Below are 25,000 nucleotides of genomic sequence, written 5' to 3'. Positions count from 1 at the left end.
AAACAGACTGGATTTCAGGCTAAATGATACTGTGTTTAATAGATTTTATATGAAGTACTGCACTTCTCATATTATTAGAATCTTCATACACATTAAATAGTATCAGCATATTACTATAACTATGGTATTTGCCATTTTATCTTCAGTGGTTGTGTTCATTATCAGCATCTTATTTTCCTTTGCTAATGAAGTATGACTAATATAATAATCTAATGGCTGACCTGACCTGTCTCTGTTTTATCAGGTGGGCTGGCTTTCTTCTTCTTCTCTGGACGAATCCGCCTGCCTGGCAACACGTTCCAGGCTGAGATCCTCAACTATTACTGGGTTCCCATCGTGGTACGTCCATGCAACACTCCAAGTCCTTCACTGACATTCTGTCTCAATGAACACATTGACATTTAACAGTGCCTAGTTAAATAAAGGTCAAATAAAATAAAAAATAAAAAGATGAGACCAGCGTTTTCCAAACTTGGTCCTCAGTGCCCCTAAGGGTGCAAATTTAGTTTTTTGCCCTAACACTACATAGCTGGTTCAAATGATTAAAGCTTGATGATTAGTTGATTATTTGAACCAGCTGTGTAGTGCTAGGTCAATATCCAAAACGTGCACCCCTTGGGGTCCCGAGGACCGAGTTTGGGAAACCCTGCATTAAACGTTGTACGCAGGTTTGAAATGCGTTTAGAAATTAGATAATGAAAATGGCTGACGTATACATTTTCATTTCGGTTTGTTCACTGTTGAACTTTGTCGAACCTTTGATATGAGATTAGTAAGGCAGTAGCCTATGTTGCTAACTGGAGTCTATTTCTAAAGCTACATGTACTGTATGTATCGTCAGCATTGTATGGATTGGTACCGTTAGAACTCATGCAGCTATGTTGTGGTAATGTTGCTCTGCAGACAGTGATGGCGGGAGCCTACCTCATCGCTCAGGGCAGTGATGGCGGGAGCCTACCTCATCGCTCAGGGCAGTGATGGCGGGAGCCTACCTCATCGCTCAGGGCAGTGATGGCGGGAGCCTACCTCATCGCTCAGGGCTTCTTCAGTGTCTACAGCATGTGTATTGATGCCCTGTTCCTCTGCTTCTGTAAGTACCACCACCACCCTACCACCACCACCTAACCCTCCACCACCTAACCCTTCAACACCACCACCACCCTACCACCACCACCTAACCCTCCACCACCTAACCCTCCAACACCACCACCACCCTACCACCACCACCCTACCACAACACCACCTAACCCACCACCACCACCACCACCTAACCCTCCAACACCTCCACTACCACCACCTAACCCTCCACCACCTCCAATACCTACACCACAACACCACCTTACCCTCCAACACCTACACCACAACACCACCTAACCCTCCAACACCACCTTACCCTCCAACACCTACACCACAACACCAGCTTACCCTCCAACACCTACATCACAACACCACCTTACCCTCCAACACCTACATCACAACACCACCTAACCCTCCCAATACCTACACCACAACACCACCTAACCCTCCAACACCACCTTACCCTCCAACACCTACACCACAACACCAGCTTACCCTCCAACACCTACATCACAACACCACCTTACCCTCCAACACCTACATCACAACACCACCTAACCCTCCCAATACCTACACCACAACACCACCTAACCCTCCAACACCACCTTACCCTCCGATACCTACATTACAACACAGTGTAAGGTGGTGTTGTGGTACAGTAGAGTAATAATAATAAATAATAATAATATGCCATTTAGCAGACGCTTTTATCCAAAGCGACTTACAGTCATGCGTGCATACATTTTTTTGTGTATGGGTGGTCCCGGGGATCGAACCCACTACCTTGGCGTTACAAGCGCCGTGCTCCACCAGCTGAGCTACAGAGGAGTAAGGTATAGTATAGTATAGTAAGGTATAGTATAGTAAGGTATAGTATAGTAAGGTATAGTATAGTAACGTATAGTAAGGTATAGTTTAGTAAGGTATAGTATAGTAAGGTATAGTAAGGTATAGTAAGGTATATTATAGTATAGTATAGTAAGATATAGTAAGGTATAGTATAGTAAGGTATAATATAGTAAAGTAAAGTAGAGTAAGGTATAGTATAGTATAGTAAGGTATAATATAGTAAGGTATAGGATAGTAAGGTATAGTAATGTATAGTATAGTAAGGTATAGTAAGGTATAGTAAGGTATAGTATAGTAAGGTATAGTAAGGTATAGTATAGGAAGGTATAGTATGGTATAGTATAGTATATTACGGTATAGTATAGTATAGTAAGGTAGAGTAAGGTATAGTATAGTATAGTAAGGTATAGTATAGTAAGGTATAGTAAGGTATAGTATAGTAAGGTATAGTAAGGTATAGTATAGTAAGGTATAGTATAGTAAGGTATAGTATGGCATAGTATAGTAAGGTATAGTATAGTAAGGTATAGTATGGTATAGTATAGTATATTAAGGTATAGTATAGTATAGTAAGGTATAGTATAGTAAGGTATAGTAGAATAAGGTATAGTATGGTATAGTATAGCAAGGTATAGTAAGGTATAGTATAGTAAGGTATAGTAAGGTATAGTATGGTAAGGTATAGTATGGTATAGTATAGTATATTAAGGTATAGTATAGTAAGGTATGGTATAGTATAGTAAGGTATAGTAAGGTATAGTAAGGTATAGTAAGGTATAGTATAGTAAGGCATAGTATGGTATAGTATAGTATAGTAAGGTATAGTATAGTAAGGTATAGTATAGTAAGGTATAGTATGGTATAGTATAGTATAGTAAGGTATAGTATAGTAAGGTATAGTATAGTAAGGTATAGTAAGGTATAGTAGAGTAAGTTGTATATAGTCCCCTGTAGCTCAGTTGGTAGAGCATGGCGCTTGCAATGCCAAGGTTGTGGGTTCGTTTCCCACGGGGGGCCAGTATGAAAATGTATGCACTCACTAACTGTAAGTCGCTCTGGATAAGAGCGTCTGCTAAATGACTAAAATGTAAAATGTACAGTATATTAAGGTACAGTATAGTGAGGTACAGTATAGGAAGATACTGTATAGGAAGGTACTGTATAGGAAGGTATAGGAAGGTACAGTAGAGTAAGATACTGTAGAGTAAGGTACAGTGGCTTGCGAAAGTATTCACTCCCCTTGGCATTTTTCCTATTTTTTTGCCTTACAACCTGGAATTAAAATGGATTTTAGGGGGGTTTGTATCATTTGATTTACACATGCCTACCACTTTGAAGATGCAAAAAAATAAGACAAAAAAACTGAATGTGCATAACTATTCAGCCCCCCCAAAGTCAATACTTTGTAGAGCCACCTTTTGCAGCAATTACAGCTGCACGTCTCTTGGGGTATGTCTCTATAAGCTTGGCACATCTAGCATTTTTCAAGGCAAAACTGCTCCAGCTCCTTCAAATTGGATGGGTTCCGCTGGTGTACAGCAATCTTTAAGTCATACCACAGATTCTCAATTGGATTGAGGTCTGGGCTTTGACTAGGCCATTCTAAGACATCTAAATGTTTCCCATTAAACCACTCAAGTGTTGCTTTAGCAGTATGCTTAGGGTCATTGTCCTGCTGGAAGGTGAACCTCCATCCCAGTCTTAAATCTCTAGAAGACTGAAACAAGTTTCCCTCAAGAATTTCCCTGTATTTAGCGCCATCCATCATTCCTTCAATTATGACCAGTTTCCCAGTCCCTGCCGATGGAAAAACATCCCCACAGCATGATGCTGCCACCACCATGCTTCACTGTGGGGATGGTGTTCTCGGGGTGATGAGAGGTGTTGGGTTTGTGCCAGACATAGCGTTTTCCTTGATGGCCAAAAAGCTCAATTTTAGTCCCATCTCACCAGAGTACCTTCTTCCATATGTTTGGGGAGTCTCCCACATGCCTTTTGGTGAACACCAAACGTGTTTGCTTATTTTTTTCTTTAAGCAATGGCTTTTTTCTGGCCACTCTTCCTTAAAGCCCAGTTCTGTGGAGTGTACGGCTTAAAGTGGTCCTATGGACAGATACTCCAATCTCCGCTGTGGAGCTTTGCAGCTCCTTCAGGGTTATCTTTGGTCTCTTTGTTGCCTCTCTGATTAATGCCCTCCTTGCCTGGTCCGTGAGTTTTGGTGGGCGGCCCTCTCTTGGCAGGTTTGTTGTGGTGCCATATTCTTTCAGTTTTTTAATAATGGATTTAATGGTGCTCCGTGGGATGTTCAAAGTTTCAGATATTTTTTTATAACCCAACCCTGATCTGTACTTCTCCACAACTTTGTCCCTGACCTGTTTGGAGAGCTCCTTGGTCTTCATGGTGCCGCTTGCTTGGTGGTGCCCCTTGCTTAGTGGTGTTGCAGACTCTGGGGCCTTTCAGAACAGGTGTATATATACTGAGATCATGTGACAGATCATGTGACACTTAATAAAGTCAACCTGTGTGCAATCTAACTAAGTATGTGACTTCTGAATGTAATTGGTTGCACCAGATCTTATTTAGGGGCTTCATACAAAGGGGGTGAATACATGCACGCACCACTTTTCCGTTATTTGTTTTTTAGAATGTTTTGAAACAAGTTATTTTTTTCATTCCACTTCACCAATTTGGACTATTTTGTGTATGTCCATTACATGAAATAAAAATAAAAATCAATTTAAATTACAGGTTGTAAAGCAACAAAATAGGAAAAACGCCAAGGGGGATGAATACTTTTGCAAGGCACTGTACAGTAGAGTAAAGTAAGGTATAGTAGAGTAAGGTATAGTAGAGTACGGTATAGTAAGGTATAGTAGAGTAAGGTATAGTAGAGTATGGTATAGTAAGGTATAGTAGAGTAGAGTAGACCTGTCTGCTGCATTTGATACTGTGAACCATCAGATCCTCCTCTCCACCCTCTCCGAGCTGGGCATCTCCGGCGCGGCTCACTCTTGGATTGCGTCCTACCTGACCGGTCGCTCCTACCAAGTGGCGTGGCGAGAAGCTGTCTCCGCACCACGTGCTCTCACCACTGGTGTCCCCCAGGGCTCAGTTCTAGGCCCTCTCCTATTCTCGCTATACACCAAGTCACTTGGCTCTGTCATATCCTCACATGGCCTCTCCTATCATTGCTACGCAGACGACACACAACTAATCTTCTCCTTTCCCCCTTCTGATAACCAGGTGGCGAATCGCATCTCTGCATGTCTGGCAGACATATCAGTATGGATGACGGATCACCACCTCAAGCTGAACCTTGGCAAGACGGAGCTGCTCTTCCTCCCGGGGAAGGACTGCCTGTTCCATGATCTCGCCATCACGGTTGACAACTCCGTTGTGTCCTCCTCCCAGAGTGCGAAGAGCCTTGGCGTGACCCTGGACAACACCCTGTCGTTCTCCGCTAACATCAAGGCGGTGAACCGATCCTGTAGGTTCATGCTCTACAACATTCGGAGAGTACGACCCTGCCTTACACAGGAAGCGGCACAGGTCCTAATCCAGGCACTTGTCATCTCCCGTCTGGATTACTGCAACTCGCTGTTGGCTGGGCTCCCTGCCTGTGCCATTAAACCCCTACAACTCATCCAGAATGCCGTAGCCCGTCTGGTGTTCAACCTTCCCAAGTTCTCTCACGTCACCCCGCTCCTCCGCACACTCCACTGGCTTCCAGTTGAAGCTCGCATCTGCTACAAGACCATGGTGCTTGCCTACGGAGCTGTGAGGGGAACGGCACCTCTGTACCTTCAGGCTCTGATCAGTCCCTACACCCAAACGAGGGCATTGCCTTCATCCACCTCTGGCCTGCTGGCTCCCCTACCTCTGCGGAAGCATAGTTCCCACTCAGCCCAGTCAAAACTGTTCGCTGCTCTGGCACCCCAATGGTGGAACAAGCTCCCTCACGACGCCAGGACAGCGGAGTCACTCACCACCTTCCGGAGACATTTGAAACACCACCTCTTTAAGGAATACCTGGGATAGGATAAAGTAATCCTTCTACCCCCCCCTTACCCCCCCCCCCCCCCCCCCCCTAAAAAAAAATTTAATAATAAAAAAAATAAAAAAGTAAAATAAAATTAAATACATTGTAAAGTGGTTATCCCACTGGCTATAAGGTGAATGCACCAATTTGTAAGTCGCTCTGGATAAGAGCGTCTGCTAAATGACGTAAATGTAAATGTGAATGTATAGTAAGGTATAGTAGAGTAGGGTATAGTAAGGTATAGTAGAGTAAGGTATAGTAGAGTAGGGTATAGTAAGGTATAGTAGAGTAGGGTATAGTAAGGTATAGTAGAGTAGGGTATAGTAAGGTATAGTAGAGTAAGGTATAGTAGAGTTAGGTATAGTAAGGTATAGTAGAGTAGGGTATAGTAAGGTATAGTAGAGTACAGTATAGTATAGTAAAGTATAGTAGAGTATGGTATAATAAGGTATAGTAAGGTATAGTAGAGTAGGGTATAGTAAGGTATAGCAGAGTAGGGTATAGTAAGGTATAGTAGAGTAAGGTATAGTAGAGTACGGTATAGTAGAGTATGGTATAGTATAGTAAAGTAAAGTAGAGTAAGGTATAGTAGATTAGGGTATAGTATAGTAGATTAGGGTATAGTATAGTATAGTAAAGTATAGTATAGTACAGTATAGTAGCGTATGGTATAGTAGAGTAATGTATAGTAGAGTAGAGTATATTAATGTATAGTAAGGTATAGTAGAGTAGGGTATAGTAGAGTACGGTATAGTAAGGTATAGTAGAGTAGGGTATAGTAAGGTATATTAGAGTAGGGTATAGTAAGGTATAGTAGAGTATGGTATAGTATAGTAAAGTATAGTAGAATAAGGTATAGTGGAGTAGGGTATAGTAAGGTATAGTAGAGTAGGTTATAGTAGAGTAAGGTATAGTAGAGTAATCAAGTAAAGTAGAGTAGTAGAGTGACTCCAGTGTTTCTCCCTCTCTCAGTGGAAGATCTAGAGAGGAATGATGGAACTATGCAAAAGCCTTATTACGTCCAGGAACCTGATGAGGATCCTCCGCAAACCCAAACCGTTTGTTACAGCCCTGCCGGAGTAGTTGTTACCTTTAACCTCTGAGTTAACCCCTAACCTTTAGCCCAACCATCTATCCTATCCCCTGTCTTCTAATAAATCTATCAGTATTCTCATTCAGGCTACCGTTGGTTTATTTATTTAGGGAGTCAGAAATGCATCCTTCGTTGTTAAAAGAGGAATTATTTATTAGAAATAGGAAATATAATTATATGCATTCCAATTACTGCACAATACTACATAATATACACTACCAGTCAAGGGTTTGGACACACCTACTCATTCAAGGGTTTTTCTTTATTTTTACTATTTTGTACATTGTAGAATAATAGTGACGACATCAAAAATATGAAATAACACACATGGAATCATGTAGTAACCAAAAAAGTGTTAAACAAATCTAAATATATTTTATATTTCAGATTCTTCAAATAGCCACCCTTTGCCTTGATGACAGCTTTGCACACTCTTGGCATTCTCTCAACCAGCTTCATGAGGTAGTCACCTGGAATGCATTTTAATTAACAGGTGTTCCTTCTTAAAAGTTAATTTGTGGAATTTCTTTCCTTCTTAATATGTTTGAGCCAATCAGTTGTGTTGTGACACGGTAGGGGTGGTATAAGACCAAGTCCATATTATGGCAAGAACAGCTCAAATAAGCAAAGCGAAACGACAGTCCATCATTACTTTAAGACATGAAGGTCTCCTGAGTCTCCTGAGTGGCGCAGTGGTCTAAGGCGCTGCATCGCAGTGCTAACTGTGCCACTAGAGATCCTGGTTCTAATCCAGGCTCTGTCGCAGCCGGCCGCGACCGGGAGACTCATGGGCGGCGCACAATTGGCCCAGCGTCGTCCAGGGTAGGGGAGGGAATGGCCGGCAGGGATGTAGTTCAGTTGATAGAGCATGGCGTTTGCAACGCCAGGGTTGTGGGTTCGTTTCCCACGGTGGGCCAGTATAAAAAAATATGTATTCACTAACTGTAAGTCGCTCTGGATAAGAGCGTCTGCTAAATGACTTAAATGTAAATGTAATACTGAAAATGTCAAGAACTTCTTCAAGTGCAGTTGCAAAAACCATCAAGCGCTATGATGAAACTGGCTCTCATGAGGACCACCACAGGTATGGAAGACCAAGAGTTACCTCTGCTGCAGAGGATAAGTTTATTAGAGTTACCAGCCTCAGAAATTTCAGCCCAAATAAATGCTTCACAGAGTTCAAGTCAAAGACACATCTCAACATCAACTGTTCAGAGGGGACTGTGTGAATCAGGCCTTCATGTTCGAATTGCTGCAAAGACACCACTACTAAAGGAGACCAATAAGAAGAAGAGACCAGCTTGGGCCAAGACACACGAGCAATGGACATTAGACCAGTAGAAATGTGTCCTTTGGTCTGGAGTCCAAATTGGAGACTGTCTGTGATTTATTTAGAATTCAAGGCACACTTAACCAGCATGGCTACCACAGCATTCTGCAGCGATACACCATTCCTCTGGTTTGGGCTTGGTGGGACTATAATTTGTTTTTCAACAGGACATGACCCAACACACCTCCAGGCTGTGTATGGGCTATTTTACGAAAAAGGAGAGTGTGGAGTGCTGCATCAGATGACTTGGCCTCCACAATCCCCCGACCTGAACCCAATTGAGATGGTTTGGGATGAGTCGGATCACAGAGTGAAGGAAAAGCAGCCAACAAGTGCTCAGCATATGTGGGAACTCCTTCAAGACTGTTGGAAAAGCATTCCAGGTGAAGCTGGTTGAGAGAATGCCAAGAGTGTGCAAAGCTGTCATCAAGGCAAAGGGTGGCTATTTGAAGAATCTCAAATATAAAATATATTTTGATTTGTTTAACACTTTTTTGGTTACTACATGATTCCATATGTGTTATTTCATTGTTTTGATGTCTTATTCTACAATGTACAAAATAGTAAAAATAAAGAAAAACCCTTGAATGAGTAGGTGTGTCCAAACTTTGGACCGATACTGTATACCTTCTCTAACAGCCTAATGATTGAATGCGGTTTTAACCAATCACCATTCAGGATTAGAACCACCCGTTGTAGAATTGTGATATGATCGCTGTACATGAACAAACTCTGTGAGATGTCAAGGCCCAGGTCTGGGCCGTGCTATGACTGTGTAGGCCTTGGCTTTGAGTACCACACTGGCCACTCCTGACAGGTCTGGCAGAGAGGCCTGGCCTTCAGCAGGCACGAACTGGAAATCACGCAGCAAGTAGGCAGTGAACAGAAACAATTCCATTTTGGCCACAGCCTCCCCCAGACACAGCCGAGCGCCCCCTCCAAAAGGCAGGAGAGCACGCGTCGAGGCCCCCCCGCCCTCCAGGAACCGCTCTGAAAGAGAGAGCATCTACTTTTAACCACTGCTGGAACTATGTTGCTGAGCCAAGTGAAAGGAATGGTAGTCAGCATCCCAAAAGGTACCCTAATCCCTATATAGTGCACTACTTTTAACCTGAGCCTTATGGGCCCTGATCAAAAGTAGTTCACTATATAGGGAATAGGGTGCCATTTGGGACGTAGCCAGTACACTCAACAGCCCAGCACCTGGTTTGAAGGCGTAGGGATCCGTCCACACTGCAGGGTCGTGATGCGCCCCAAACAGATTGGGGATGATGACAGTGTTCTTAGGGATGAAGTAGCCTGCAATACTGAACACATATGTAATAGACACAGAATTACACATTGCACGTACAATGAGTATACCAAACATTAGGAACACCTTCCTAATATTGAGTTGCACCCTAATATAGTACTGCATGATTTAGGCATTGCATTTAGGTAGAAAAACGGCACAGAAGGGAAGTTGGCAAACATGTACTGTACAAAGCAGAGTAACAGCATCAAACCATAAGCTCCCATAGAAAATGTTGAATGGTGAAAGTTAAATATTGGTCTACTTTCCCACAGTGTATCTATTGAGGTTCTCTGTAGAGTAATATACAGTAATGATATACAGTAATGTTATACAGGAATGATATACAGTAATGATATACAGTTCTACAGTAAGTATATCTCAGAGGAGGCTGGTGGGAGGGGCTGTAGGAGGACGGGCTCATTGTAATGGCTGGAATGGAATCAATGGAACAGAGTCAAACATGTGGAAACCACATGTTTGACTCTGTTCCATTTATTCCATTCCAGCCATTACAATGAGCCCATCCTCCTATAGCCCATCCTACCAGCCTCCTCTGGTATATCTTCCATTCACCTGCTGTCTCTGATGGCTCTGTGAGGCACGGCTAGTGGAGCCACAGGTCTGAGTCTGAGCACCTCACTGATCACAGCACACAGCTCCGGCAGCCTGTGTCTGTCACTGTACTGAGGGTAGCGGACATCCAGCACCGTACACAACTCATCATACACTCTGCACTGCACCTAGGGAGGAGGAGAGAGAGAGAAAGAAAGAGAGATGGAGGGAGGGAGGGAGAGAGAGAGGCATCTCACCATGTGTTTAATCAGTGATCTCAGACGTAAGTTTTGATTTACAGACTATATTTTGGAATACAAGCCAACAACATCTGTGGGTTTCAGTCTAGTTCCATCTCTAAAGAATACTATATAAACAATATACTGTGGCTTGCGAAACTATTCACCCCCCTTAGCATTTTTACTATTTTGTTGCCTTACAACCTGGAATTAAAATGGATTTTGGGGGGTTTGTATCATTTGATTTACACAACATGCCTACCACTTTGAAGATGCAAAATATTTTTTTTGTAAAACAAACAAGAAATAATACAAAAAAAACAGAAAACTTGAGCGTGCATAACTATTCACCCCCCCCAAAGTCAATACTTTGTAGAGCCACCTTTTGCAGCAATTACAGCTGCAAGTCTCTTGGGGTACGTCTCTATAAGCTTGGCACATCTAGCCACTGGGATTTTTGCCCATTCTTCAAGGCAAAACTGCTCCAGCTCCTTCAAGTTGGATGGGTTCTGCTGGTGTACAGCAATCTTTAAGTCATCCCACAGATTCTCAATTGGATTGAGGTCTGGGCTTTGACTAGGCCATTCCAAGACATTTAAATGTTTCCCCTTAAACCATTCGTGTGTTGCTTTAGCAGTATGCTTAGGGTCATTTTCCTGCTGGAAGGTGAACCTCCGTCCCAGTCTCAAATCTCTGGAAGACTGAAACAGGTTTCCCTCAAGAATTTCCCTGTTTTAGCGTCATCCATCATTCCTTCAATTCTGACCAGTTTCCCAGTCCCTGCCGATGAAAAACATCCCCTCAGCATGATGTTGCCACCACCATGCTTCACTGTGGGGATGGTGTTCTCGGGGTGATGAGAGGTGTTGGGTTTGTGCCAGACATAGCATTTTCCTTGATGTCCAAAAAGCTCAATTTTAGTCTCATCTGACCAGAGTACCTTCTTCCATATGTTTGGGGAGTCTCCCACCTGCCTTTTGGCGAACACCAAACGTGTTTGCTTATTTTTTTCTTTAAGCAGTGGCTTTTTTCTGGCCACTCTTCCGTAAAGCCCAGCTCTGTGGAGTGTACGGCTTAAAGTGGTCCTATGGACAGATACTCTAATCTCCGCTGTGGAGCTTTGCAGCTCCTTCAGGGTTATCTTTGGGCTCTTTGTTGCCTCTCTGATTAATGCCCTCCTTGCCTGGTCCGTGAGTTTTGGTGGACGGCCCTCTCTTGGCAGGTTTGTTGTGGTGCCATATTTTTTCAGTTTTTTAATAATGGATTTAATGGTGCTCAGTGGGATGTTCAAAGTTTCGGATATTTTTTTATAACCCAACCCTGATCTGTACTTCTCCACAACTTTGTCCCTGACCTGTTTGGAGAGCTCCTTGGTCTTCATGGTGCCGCTTGCTTGGTGGTGCCCCTTGCTTAGTGGTGTTGCAGACTCTGGGGCCTTTCAGAACAGGTGTATATGTACTGAGATCATGTGACACTTAGATTGCACATAGGTGGACTTTATTTAACTCATTATGTGACTTCTGAAGGTAATTGCTTGCACCAGTTCTTATTTAGGGGCTTCATATCAAAGGGGGTGAATACATATGCACGCACCACCTTTACGTTATTTATTTTGTATAATTTCTTTAAACAAGTAATTTTTTTTCATTTCACTTCATCAATTTTGACTATTTGGTGTATGTCCATTACATGAAATCCAAATAAAAATCTATTTAAATTACATGTTGTAATGCAACAAAATAGGAAAAACGCCAAGATGGTTGAATACTTTTGCAAGGCACTGTATCGAAGGTCTGGGGACACTGGAGCATGCAATGTAATGTAGTGGAGTGTAGTGTAGTGTAGTGTAGTGTATAGAGTAGTGTAGTGTATAGAGTTCTGTAGTGTAGTGTATATAGTTATGTAGTGTAGTGTAGTGTATAGAGTGCTGTAGTGTAGTGTAGTGTAGTGTATAGAGTGGTGTAGTGTAGTGCAGTGTCTATAATTATTTAGTGTAGTGTATAGAGTTCTGAAGTGTAGTCTATAGAGTTCTGTAGTGTAGTGTATAGAGTTCTGTAGTGTAGTGTATAGAGTTCTGTAGTGTAGTGTAGTGTACAGTGAGGGGGAAAAGTATTTGATCCCCTGCTGACAAAGAAATTATCAGTCTATAATTTTAATGGTAGGTTTATTTGAACAGTGAGAGACAGGATAACAACAAAAAAATCCAGAAAAACACATGTCAAAAATGTTATAAATTGATTTGCATTTTAATGAGGAAAATAAGTATTTGACCCCCTCTCAATCAGAAAGATTTCTGGCTCCCAGGTGTCTTTTATACAGGTAACGAGCTGCGATTAGGAGCACACTCTTAAAGGGAGTGCTCCTAATCTCAGCTTGTTACCTGTATAAAAGACACCTGTCCACAAAAGCAATCAATCAATCAGATTCCAAACTCTCCACCATGGTCAAGACCAAAGAGCTCTCCAAGGATGTCAGGGACAAGATTGTAGACCTACACAAGGCTGGAATGGGCTACAAGACCATCGCCAAGCAGCTTTGTGAGAAGGTGACAACAGTTGGTGCAATTATTTGCAAATGGAAGAAACACAAAAGAACTGTCAATCTCCCTCGGCCTGGGACTCCATGCAAGAGCTCACCTCGTGGAGTTGCAATGATCATGAGAACGGTGAGGAATCGGCCCAGAACTACACGGGAGGATCTTGTCAATGATCTCAAGGCAGCTGGTACCATAGTCACCAAGAAAACAATTGGTAACACACTACGCCGTGAAGGACTGAAATCCTGCAGCGCTCGAAGATCTGCAAAGAGGAGTGGGACAAAATCCCTCCTGAGATGTGTGCAAACCTGGTGGCCAACTACAAGAAATGTCTGACCTCTGTGATTGCCAACAAGGGTTTTGCCACCAAGTATGTTTTCCAGAGGGGTCAAATACTTATTTCCCTCATTAAAATGCAAATCAATTTATAACATTTTTGACATGCGTTTTTCTGGATTTTGTTGTTGTTATTCTGTCTCTCACTGTTCAAATAAACCTACCATTAAAATTATAGACTGATCATGTCTTTGTCAGTGGGCAAACGTACAAAATCAGCAGGGGATCAAATACTTTCTTCCCTCACTGTATATAGTTATGTAGTGTAGTGTAGTGTGTATAGTTATGTAGTATAGTGTATATAGTTATGTAGTGTAGTGTATAGAGTTATGTAGTGTAATTTAGTATAGTGTATAGAGTTGTGTAGTGTATAAAGTTATGTAGTGAAGTGTATAGAGTTGTGTAGTGTATAGAGTACTGTAGTGTAATGTAGTTTAGTGTAGTGTATAGAGTTGTGTAGTGTATAGAGTTATGCAGTGTAGTGTATAGAGTTATGTAGTGTAGTGTATAGAGTTCTGTAGTGTAGTGTATAGAGTTATGTAGTGTAGTGTAGTGTAGTGTATAGAGTTCTGTAGTGTAGTGTATAGAGTTCTGTAGTGTAGTGTATAGAGTTCTGTAGTGTAGTGTATAGAGTTCTGTAGTGTAGTGTAGTGTAGTGTAGTGTATAGAGTTCTGTACTGTAGTGAATAGAGTTCTGTAGTGTAGTGTATAGAGTACTGTAGTGTAATATAGTTTAGTGTAGTGTATAGAGTTGTGTAGTGTGTAGAGTTATGCAGTGTAGTGTATATAGTTATGTAGTGTAGTGTATAGAGTTCTGTAGTGTAGTGTATAGAGTTATGTAGTGTAGTGTATAGAGTTCTGTAGTATAGTGTATAGAGTTATGAAGTGTAGTGTATAGAGTTCTGTAGTGTAGTGTAGTGTAGTGTATAGAGTTCTGTACTGTAGTGAATAGAGTTCTGTAGTGTAGTGTATAGAGTTCTGTAGTGTAGTGTATAGAGTTATGTACTGTAGTGTAGTGTAGTTTAGTGTAGTGTATAGTGTAGTGTATAGAGTTCTGTAGTGTACCTCAGGCCTGTGCAGTAGGAAGGCCACGGTCCAGCTGAGCCAGGCAGCTGTGGTCTCTGTTCCCCCGATCAGAAGGTCCACAGTGGCCATGTGGACGTGAGTGTCTGTCAGGACCTGTGGATGGACCATGTCCTTACTACAGACCATGACCATGGGTGTGACCCAAATGGCACTCTATTCTCTATATAGTGCACTGCTTTTAACCAGGGCCATGGTCAAAAGTAGTGCGCTAGGGAATAGTGTGCCATTTCGGACTCGCAATATAACACTTACTATTTCAGTGTTACATTCCTACATCTTTATTCATAGCAAGTAGTATGCTTATATTGTAAGCATTTGCAATGTGATTTTGATTGATTACCATGATAAACCATGATAAACCACAGCCTGGTCTCATAGACTAGACCTTACAAAGTAAATGTTAATCTGGGACACTCAAATTAGTATGATATGTTACGTTTGGTATGGTTACATAAGACATAAAGTTACTTAACACGAATGTCTAGCAACCCAAAGGTTGCGTGTTCGAATCTCATGGATAACTTTAGCATTTTAGCTAATTAGCAACTTGTTAGCAACTTGCTACTTTTGAGCTACTTTGCAACTACTTAGTATGTTAGCTAACCCTTCCCCTAACCCAAACTTTAAACCTTTAACCTAACTCCAAACTCTAACCTTAACCCTAACCTTAACCCTCAACCCTAACCCCTAGCCTATCTAACGTTAGCGTTAGCCACCTAGCTAACGTTAGCCATAACAAATTGGAATTCGCAACACATCATACGTTTTGCAAATTCATAACATACTAATTGGAGCACCCCAGATTTACGTTTACTATGCTACGTATACCCCTGAGTCCAGGTTGTAAACCATGATAAACCAGAACCTACCACGCCCTGTGTTGTGTCCTGGGGCTTTCCAATGCCCTTGAGGAGAGCGCCTGTGATGGCAATGGCGTCCTCAGATGTTTTGCTCGGTGCCTGCATCTGTGGCAGAAATACAGTTCATATATTCCATATGTTACCAATGTACCCATATTAGATTATAGATGCTTAAAAAAAAACTTTTAGATGATTGTCTTCGTGTTTGCTGCTGTCTACTTGCACAGAAGTTTGTAAGACAAGCTATTTCATCACACCCTGTACTCATCCAGATGTGTTCTGATGATTTCATCTCTCCTGGCCACCTCTTTCAGGAGACGGGAGAACGGAGGATTGGGCAATTTCTTGGACAAATGGGAACAGATCAATATAATTACATAATAGAATCACATTTTCCCACTTTTGTTTGCACCATTTTAGACAGTTTTAAACAATACTTCCAATGTATTTGTGTATCAGAGTAGCTGTCTGTGCATGCAGTTTCCCTGTCAGATAGTAAAGTATGAGTGTATAAGCTTGACCGACCCTGAGCAGTGGGAAGGAGTCCAGAGCAGAGATCCAGGGAGAGCCCCATAGAGACACGATCTCATTAAGACAGCCATGCAGCCGCTGCAGCTCTGCAGAACTCTTCTCATACTGAAAGACATAGACAAATAGACAAAGGTTACAAACACAGACGAATAAATCAATACATTATACAGGAAGTCCCACTTATACCATTTACCAAAGCGTCTTTGGCTCCTTGAAAAGTTATAAAGAAATCCCATGTATTATTATTATTATTATTATTATTATTATTATTATTATTATTATTATTATTATTATTATTATTATTATTATTATTATTATTATTATTATTATTATCAGTATTATCAGTATTATTATCATTATCCTTATTATCATTATTATTATTATTATTATTATTATTATTATTATTATTATTATTATTATTATTATTATCTGTATTATTACCATTATCCTTATGATCATTATCCCTATTGTTATCTCTGTTATCCTTATCGTTATTATCATTATTATTATTATCATTATTGTTGTTGTTATTATTATTATCGTTATTATTATTGTTATTATTATCCTTGTCCTTATTATCATTATCCTTATTTTTGTTGTTGTTATCATTATTCTTATTATCCTTATCCTTATTAGTATTATCCTTATTATTACCATTATTATCATTATTATCATTGTTATTATCATTGTTATTATTATCCTTATTATTATCGTTATTATCATTATCGTTATTATTATCGTTATAATTAGTATCATCATTATCCTTATTATTATCATTGTTGTTATCGTTATTATCATTATTATTATCGGTAGTATTATTATCAGTAGTATTATTATTATTGTTATTATTATTAGCATTATTATTAGCATTATCCTTATCATCATCATTATTTTTATCGTTAGTATTATTATCGGTGGTATTATTATCATTATTATTATTGTTGTTATTATTATCGTTATAATTATTATTATAATTATTATAATTGTCCTTATTATTATCATTGTCATTATTATTAGCGGTAGTATTATTATCAGCAGTATTGTTGTTATTATTATTATCATGATTATTATTATCATAATTATCATTATCATTATCCGTATTATTATCATTATTATTATCAGTGTTATTATTATTATTATTATTATTATTATTATTATTATTATTATTTACAGTACATACAGTAGTACAGAAGATGCTTTGCCATATGTGGCATAACCTTTTTCCACCTTCTATAACATTATTATATATCATTCATAAAGCATCTATACGTTTTTAAAAAATAAATAAAGGCTTGATAAACCCTTTAAGGTTGTTGTTAGATTGAAGTGGGACCCCATTAGATCATCTCTATACAGTGCCTTCGGAAAGTATTCAGACCCCTTGACTTTTTCCACATTTTGTTAGGTTACAGCCTTATTCTAAAATTGATTAAATTGTTTTTTTCCCCCGTCATCAATCTACACACAATACCCCATAATGACAAAGCAAAAACAGGTTTTTAGACATTTTTGCAAATGTATTAAAAATAAAAAAACGGAAATATGACATTTATGTAAGTATTCAGACCTTTTACTCAGTACTTTGTTGAAGCACCTTTGGCAGCGATTACAGCCTCTAGTTTTTTGGGTATCATGCTACAAGCTTGGCACACCTGTATTTGGGGAGTTTCTCCCATTCTTCTCTGCAGATCCTCTCAAGCTCTGTCAGGTTGGATGGGGAGTGTTGCTGCACAGCTATTTTCAGGTCTCTCCAGAGATGTTTGATCGGGTTCAAATCCGGGCTCTGGCTGGGTCACTCAAGGACATTCCTGCGTTGTCTTGGCTGTGTGCTGTTGGAAGGTGAACCTTCGCCCCAGTCTGAGGTCCTGAGCGCTCTTGAACAGGTTTTCATCAAGGATCTCTCTGTACTTTGCTCCGTTCATCTTTGCCTCGATACTAACTAGTCTCCCAGTCCCTGCCGCTGAAAACATCCCCACAGCAAGATGCTGCCACCACCATGCTTCACCGTAGGGATGGTGCCAGTTTTCCTCCAGATGTGATGCTTGTCATTCAGGCCAAAGAGTTAAATCTTGGTTTCATCAGACCAGATAATCTTGTTTCTCATGGTCTGAGTCTTTAGGTGCCTTTTGGCAAACTCCAAGCGGGCTGTCATGTACCTTTTACTGATGAGTGGCTTCCGTCTGGCCACTCTACCATAAAGGCCTGATTGGTGGAGTGCTGCAGAGATGGTTGTCCTTCTGGAAGGTTCTCCCATCTCCACAGAGGAACTCTAGAGCTCTGTCAGAGTGACCTTCGGTTTCTTGGTCACCTCCCTGACCAAGGCCCTTCTTCCCCTGATTGCTCAGTTTGGACGGGCGGCCAGATCTAGGAAGAGTCTTGGTGGTTCCAAACTTCTTCCATTTAAGAATGATGGAGGCCACTGTGTTTTTGGGGACCTTCAATGCTGCAGAAATGTTTTGGTACCCTTTCCCAGATCTGTGCCTCGACACAATCCTGTTTCGGAGCTCTACGGACAATTCCTTCCACCTCATGGCTTGGTTTTTGTTCTGACATGCACCGTCAACTGTGGGACCTTATATAGACGGGTGTGTGCCTTTCCAAATCATTTCCAAGCAATTTAATTTACCACAGGTGGACTCCAATCAAGTTCTAGAAACATCTCAAGGATGATCAATGGAAACAGGATGCACCTGACCTCAATTTTGTGTCTCATAGCAAAGGGTCTGAATACTTATGTAAATAAGGTATTTCTGTTTTTAGTTTTTAATACATTTGCAAAAATTTCTAAAAACCTGTTTTCACTTTGTCATTATGGGGTATTGTGTGTAGATTGCTGAGGATTTTTATTTACTTAATCCATTTTAGAATAAGGCTGTAACATAAGAAAATGTGGAAAAAGTCAAGGGGTCTGAATACTTTCCGAAGGCACTGTATATGACTGGTTATGAGATATTACTTCAACACTGAAACAATGTACAGTACTATTACATAACCCACTGGGCAGAGACGTCAGTTCAACGTCTAGTTTTGATTTATATTTGTCTGAGTTGTCAACTAACGTGAATTAAACTTGAATTCAACAAAACATTTCACCATATCATTGGATTTAGGTTAAAAGTTTGGTGAAAAAAATAAAATGCCCTTACGTTGATTAGATTTTGCAAATCCAATTAGTTTTCCATGTTGATTCAATGTCATCGCATTGATTTTTTTGCGTTGAAATTACATGGAAACAACGTTGATTCAACCAGTTTTTGCCCAGTGGGAAGTTTATTGAATCAAAATGTGTTGTTGGTCAATTGGATGTCATTCGTAGCTTAAAGTTGCACAACCTTATTACTGTAAGCACACCTCCCACATACTCAAAACCAGCGGTGTAAAGTACATAAGTAAAAATTCTTTAAAGTACTACTTCAGAAGTTTCTTTGGGTATCTGTACTTTACTTTACTATTCATATTTTGGACTACTTTTACTTTTACTTCACTGCATTCCTAAAGAAAATTATGTACGTTTACTCCATACATTTTCCCTGACAACCAAAAGTACTTGTTTCATTTTGAATGTTTAGCAGGACAGGAAAATGGTCCAATTCACGCACTTATCAAGAGAACACGTGGTCATCTCTACTGCTTCTGATCTGGTGGACTCACTAAACACAAATGCATCGTTTGTAAATGATGTTGGAGTGTGCCACTGGCTATCCGTAAATGTTAAAAACAAGAAAATGGTGCCGTCTGGTTTGCTTTATATGAGGAATTTTAAATGCTTTATACTTTTACTTTTGATACTTAAGTCTATTTTAGCAACTACATTTACTTTTGATACTTAAGTATATTCAAAACCAAATTGTCACACCCTGGCTCTGGGACTCTATTTGTTGAGCCAGGGTGTGTTTATTCTATGTGTTATATTTCTATGTTGGGGGGTTCTAGTTTGTCATTTTCTATGTTGGCCTGAGTGACTCCCAGTCAGAGGCAACGAGTGTCAGCTGTTTGCTGGTTGTCTCTGATTGGGAGCCATATTTAAACTGTCGGTTTTCCTTTGTGTTTTGTGGGTTCTTGTTTCGTGTTGGTTGTGTTTAACCGTGTACTGTCACGTTACCGTCTTTTGTTGTTTTGATCACGTTTCGCTAATAAATGAGTATGTTTGCCTGCAACGCTGCGCCTTGGTCTACTCCTTACCCTGACGATCGTGACAGAAGAACCCACCATAAAAGGACCAAGCAGCGTGTCCAGGAGCAGGCAGACTGGACATGGGAGGAAGCGCCAGGTAAAGAGATGGAGAGGTTGGCGATGGCCCAGGTGGGCAAATCGTGGTCCTGGGAGGACATGCTTGGGGGCAAGGGACCTTGGGGTAGGATTAAGGCCCTGGCAAGAGAGGAGCAGCGGCGTCAGCAGTGTCATCGTCGGAAGGACGAGAGGCAACCCCAAAAAATTTTTAGGGGGGGGCACACGGCATGGGCGGCTGGGCAGCAGGAGGCTGCCACAGGGCGATTTGGAGAGGAGGCCACCGGGTTTGGGGGGCCAGAAGGCAGGTTGGCGGAGCCTGGATGGAGAGCGGAACCAACTTCCCGTGCTCAGGCATGGCAGCATGGGACGGGGCAGGTTCCGCGGTATGCGGAGCGGCGTACTGTGCCACGAGTGGTCCGGCATAGTCCTGTACGTCCTGTGCGAGCACCCCGCACGTGTCGTGCGAAGGTGGGTATGCAGCCAGGACGGAGTGTGCCGGCTCAACGCTCGTGGTCTCCAATGCCTCTCCGCGGTCCCGGATATCCTGCTCCAGTGTCACGTGCTGTTATGCCAGTACGGGTACACAGCCCTGTACGTCCTGTGCGGATGCCACACACAGAGTGTGTGAGGGTAGGCATTCAGCCAGGAAGGGTGGTGGCCGCTCTTCACTCCAGGTCTCCTATCCGTCTCCACAGCCCGGTTCGGCCTGTCCCTGCTCCACGCACCAAGCCTACGGTGTGCGTCGCCAGCCCAGCCCGGCCTGTTCCTGCTCCACGCACCAAGCCTACGGGGTGCGTCGCCAGCCCAGCCCGGCCTGTCCCTGCTCCACGCACCAAGCCAGGGGGTGCGTCGCCAGCCCAGCCCGGCCTGTCCCTGCTCCATGCACCAAACCTACGGTGTGCGTCGCCAGCCCGGCCCGGCCTGTTCCTGCCACTCGCACCAAACCTACGGTGCGCGTCGCCAGCCCGGCCCGGCCTGTTCCTGCCACTCGCACCAAGCCTACGGTGTGCGTCGCCAGCCCAGCCCGGCCTGTTCCTGCCACTCGCACCAAGCCAGGGGTGCGAGTCGTCAGCCTGGTCCAGCCTGTTCCTGCCACTCGCACCAAGCCAGGGGTGCGAGTCGTCAGCCTGGTCCAGAACGTTCCTGCTACTCGCACCAAGCCAGGGGTGCGAGTCGTCAGCCTGGTCCAGCCCGTTCCTGCTACTCGCACCAAGCCAGGGGAGCGAGTCGTCAGTCCGGTGAGGCCCGTTCCGGCTCCACGCACCAAGCCAGGGGTGCGAGTCGTCAGTCCGGTGAGGCCCGTTCCGGCTCCACGCACCAAGCCAGGGGTGCGAGTCGTCAGTCCGGTGAGGCCCGTTCCGGCTCCACGCACAAAGCCAGGGGTGCGAGTCGTCAGCCCGGTCCGGCCAGTTGCTACTCCACGCACCAAGCCAGGGGTGCGCATCGTCAGCCCGGTCCGGTCCATTCCTGCTCCACGCACCAAGCCAGGGGTGTGTATCGTCAGCCCGGTCCGGTCCGTTCCTGCTCCACGCACCAAGCCAGGGGTACGTGTCGTCAGTCCGGCTCCGGCCAGCGGGGCTAGACCGGACCAGGGGCGCTATGGGGGGTTGATTGGAGGGTGGTGGGCAAGGCCGGAGCCAGAACCGCCGCCGAGGAGGTATGCCCACCCAGCCCTCCCCTGTTTAGCTCTTATTGAGGCGCGGTCGCAGTCCGCGCCTTTAGGGGGGGGGTACTGTCACACCCTGGCTCTGGGACTCTATTTGTTGAGCCAGGGTGTGTTTATTCTATGTGTTATATTTCTATGTTGGGGGGTTCTAGTTTGTCATTTTCTATGTTGGCCTGAGTGACTCCCAGTCAGAGGCAACGAGTGTCAGCTGTTTGCTGGTTGTCTCTGATTGGGAGCCATATTTAAACTGTCGGTTTTCCTTTGTGTTTTGTGGGTTCTTGTTTCGTGTTGGTTGTGTTTAACCGTGTACTGTCACGTTACCGTCTTTTGTTGTTTTGATCACGTTTCGCTAATAAATGAGTATGTTTGCCTGCAACGCTGCGCCTTGGTCTACTCCTTACCCTGACGATCGTGACACAAATACTTTTAGACTTTTACTCAAGTAGTATTTTCCTGGGTAACTTTCACTGTTACTTGAGTCATTTTCTATTAAGGTATCTTTACTTTTACTCAAGTATGACAATTGCGTACTTTTTCCACCACTGACCAAAACACATCTGCATCATCAACCACACTAGATAACCAGCCTCTGTTCATTAATCAGTGGTACAATTTTCCAACTGTGATATATAACTGTGCTTATCGTGTCTCTGCTTTTAGATAGCCTACCCACTCAGTGGTTAGTAAAATACGTGACTATATTTCTGTCTTGGTTATCCCTTGGCCAAACCTGGTGTCTCTCTTCATTCTAATTCTGGGTTATGTCCCAAATAACACCCTATTCCCTATATAGTGCAGTACTTTTCCACCAAAGCCCAAGTAGTGCACTATGTAGGGAATAGGGTGCTGCTCCTGGTGTATACACTGTACAGACTCAGAGCACTGACAGATACCTGGCTTCAAATAGTATTGGTTTTCTTCCAAATACTTGGAATGTTTGATTGAGCCTGTCTGGAGAGCCAGATCAGATGGGTGGGGTTTCCATTTTTGGGACTGTTCCATTGGTTCCATTGTGCCAGGCAAGCTCAATCAAGCGCAGCTGATTAAAGTGTTTGAAAGACAACAAATACTATTTGAACCCAGGTGTGAGCCTCACCTCTTTCCCAAAGGCCAGTGTGGTGATGACGTTACTGGCTGCTACAGTGAAATCCTCAGAGAGGTCCACAGCTCTGCCGTTGTAGTCCAGCAGTACCTGATGGATCACAGGTTACATTTTCAGATATAAACTCCCTCACTGTAAACTAAATGTCGATTGCTTAAACTTAAGAAGATGAGTTACCCCACTGACTTGTAACTTTAACTTTTTCTCGTTGTAACTTTTTCAATTTGAAACCACTACAATGTCTTTACACAGGGCAACAAACAAAAAGTACAACAAGTGATACATCATTATGTTGTGGTTGGAATGTTGCTGAGGTTGCATTGTGTAACCTCCAATTCAGTCAATGTGCTGGTACATGCTGGATTACATTCCTTCTCAGAACACAGTGTGTTCCATTCTGCTGTTCCCTCCCTTGGTACAGAAAGTGTTCTGTGTTCCGTGCTACTGTTCCCTACCTTGGTACAGAACGTGTTCTGTGTTCCGTGCTACATGCTCACTGGTGTAGACTCCAGTATAGTTTATTACAACGTTTTGACCCCCAGAAAGGTCGAAGGTCTTCGTCGAGTAAACATTGCAATAAACTATACAGGAGCATACAACCATATAATTACATATAGAATTCTAGAATGCTGTAGCTGAGAGATTCCTTTTGCGAGGGTGGATACTTCGCAAACCGGAAATCTCTATTTCTAACACGCTTACCCCCAGAACCTAATCAAGCATCTGACCAAATTACACAATATTTTAGTTCTGGTTTAACCGAGATTATGATCCTAGCAACATGACAAAAAATCATCCATCTTGGTCAGGGAAGCTTTCCTTTGAGAAACGGATCAAATTTGGTCAAATATTGTGCAAAATAATGAATTTGTAGATATATCTGCACAGTATGTTTGTTAGCTAGCTAGCTGGCCAACCAGATTTGGGCTCTCAGTGCATACATCAGTGTGTGGGTATTTCTATTCCTTTTCTATTGATGTACTCTGTGTCTAGGTAATTGTTGGATGTGTGCACGCTACATTTAGAACTGTCATGTGTTTCCTCTCTACTTGTCTCAGGTGGAGTGCCTGTTTCTGGATGACCCCGTGGAGCGACTGCTGGGTGCAGCGTTGCAGTGCATTGTGGGCCAGACGGCGATGGGCTCTCCACTCCTCACTGTAGTCCCCCAGAGAGATGGAGCGGCCTCCTCCTGACACCACGTCTCCTAAGAGACAGGTAGAGAGGGAGGGAGAGAGAGAGAGAGACAGGTAGAGAGGGAGGGAGAGGGGTAGAGGGAGGGAGGGAGAGAGAGAGAGACAGGTAGAGAGGGAGGGAGAGAGAGAGAGACAGGTAGAGAGGGAGGGAGAGGGGTAGAGGGAGGGAGGGAGCGAGAGACAGGTAGAGAGGGGGGAGAGAGAGAGAGACAGGTAGAGAGGGAGGGAGAGGGGTAGAAGGAGGGAGGGAGAGTGAGAGAACGGTTGGTAGGGAGAGAGAGAGAGAGAGGGAGGGAGAGGGGTAGAGGGAGGGAGGGAGAGAGAGAGAACGGTAGGTAGGGAGAGAGAGAGAGGAGGGAGAGGGGTAGAGGGAGGGAGGGAGGGAGGGAGGGAGGGAGGGAGAGAGAGAGAACGGTAGGTAGGGAGGGAGGGAGGGAGGGAGGGAGGGAGAACGGTAGGTAGGGAGAGAGAGAGAGAGGGAGGGAGAGGGGTAGAGGGAGAGAGAGAGAACGGTAGGGAGGGAGGGAGGGAGGGAGGGAGGGAGGGAGGGAGGGAGAGAGAACGGTAGGGAGGGAGGGAGGGAGGGAGGGAGAGGGAGGGAGGGAGGGAGGGAGAGAACGGTAGATAGGGAGAGAGAGAGAGAGAGAGAGAGGGGAGAGAGGGGTAGATGGAGGGAGGGAGAGAGAGAGAACGGTAGGTAGGGAGAGAGAGAGAGAGAGAGAGAGAGAGAGAGAGAGAGAGAGAGAGAGAGAGAGAGAGAGAGAGAGAGAGAGAGAGAGAGAGATGGAGGGAGAGAGGGAGGGAGAGAGAGAGAAAGGTAGGGAGGGAGAGAGACAGGTAGAGAGGGAGGGAGAGGGGTAGAGGGAGGGAGGGAGGGAGGGAGAGGGGTAGAGGGAGGGAGGGAGAGAGAGAGAACGGTAGGAGGGAGGGAGGGAGGGAGGGAGGGGGAGAGGGAGAGAACGGTAGGTAGGGAGAGAGAGAGAGAGA

General features: G+C 43.3%; 1 protein-coding gene and 1 pseudogene across 2 annotated transcripts in view; one reads left to right on the top strand and one right to left on the bottom strand.

The window, feature by feature from the left end:
* The window catches only part of LOC311139301 (choline transporter-like protein 4), a 20,310-nt pseudogene extending 13,262 nt beyond the window's left edge, over positions 1-7,048 (top strand). The window contains exons 15-17 of the transcript in view: positions 245-343; positions 1,010-1,090; positions 6,938-7,048. The product of the transcript in view is annotated as a choline transporter-like protein 4 (transcript). The remainder of the gene's footprint in view (positions 1-244; positions 344-1,009; positions 1,091-6,937) is intronic.
* Positions 7,049-9,130: 2,082 nt separating this feature from the next.
* Positions 9,131-25,000, bottom strand: part of LOC311139300 (steroid 21-hydroxylase-like) — a gene marked incomplete at both ends in the record, with an annotated part of 17,633 nt that continues 1,763 nt past the window's right edge. Inside the window, 9 exons of the mRNA XM_084174183.1 lie at positions 9,131-9,378; positions 9,592-9,695; positions 10,256-10,422; positions 14,411-14,524; positions 15,301-15,396; positions 15,549-15,635; positions 15,817-15,927; positions 22,815-22,910; positions 23,870-24,024. Of these exons, the coding sequence (XP_084030309.1) occupies positions 9,131-9,378; positions 9,592-9,695; positions 10,256-10,422; positions 14,411-14,524; positions 15,301-15,396; positions 15,549-15,635; positions 15,817-15,927; positions 22,815-22,910; positions 23,870-24,024 (1,178 nt within the window). The remainder of the gene's footprint in view (positions 9,379-9,591; positions 9,696-10,255; positions 10,423-14,410; positions 14,525-15,300; positions 15,397-15,548; positions 15,636-15,816; positions 15,928-22,814; positions 22,911-23,869; positions 24,025-25,000) is intronic.

This window comes from Coregonus lavaretus, assembly GCF_964263955.1.
Source record: "Coregonus lavaretus genome assembly, chromosome: 13".
NCBI lineage: Eukaryota > Metazoa > Chordata > Actinopteri > Salmoniformes > Salmonidae > Coregonus > Coregonus lavaretus.
Note: the sequence above shows the minus strand (reverse complement) of the source record. Positions and strands in the feature narration are given on the sequence as shown.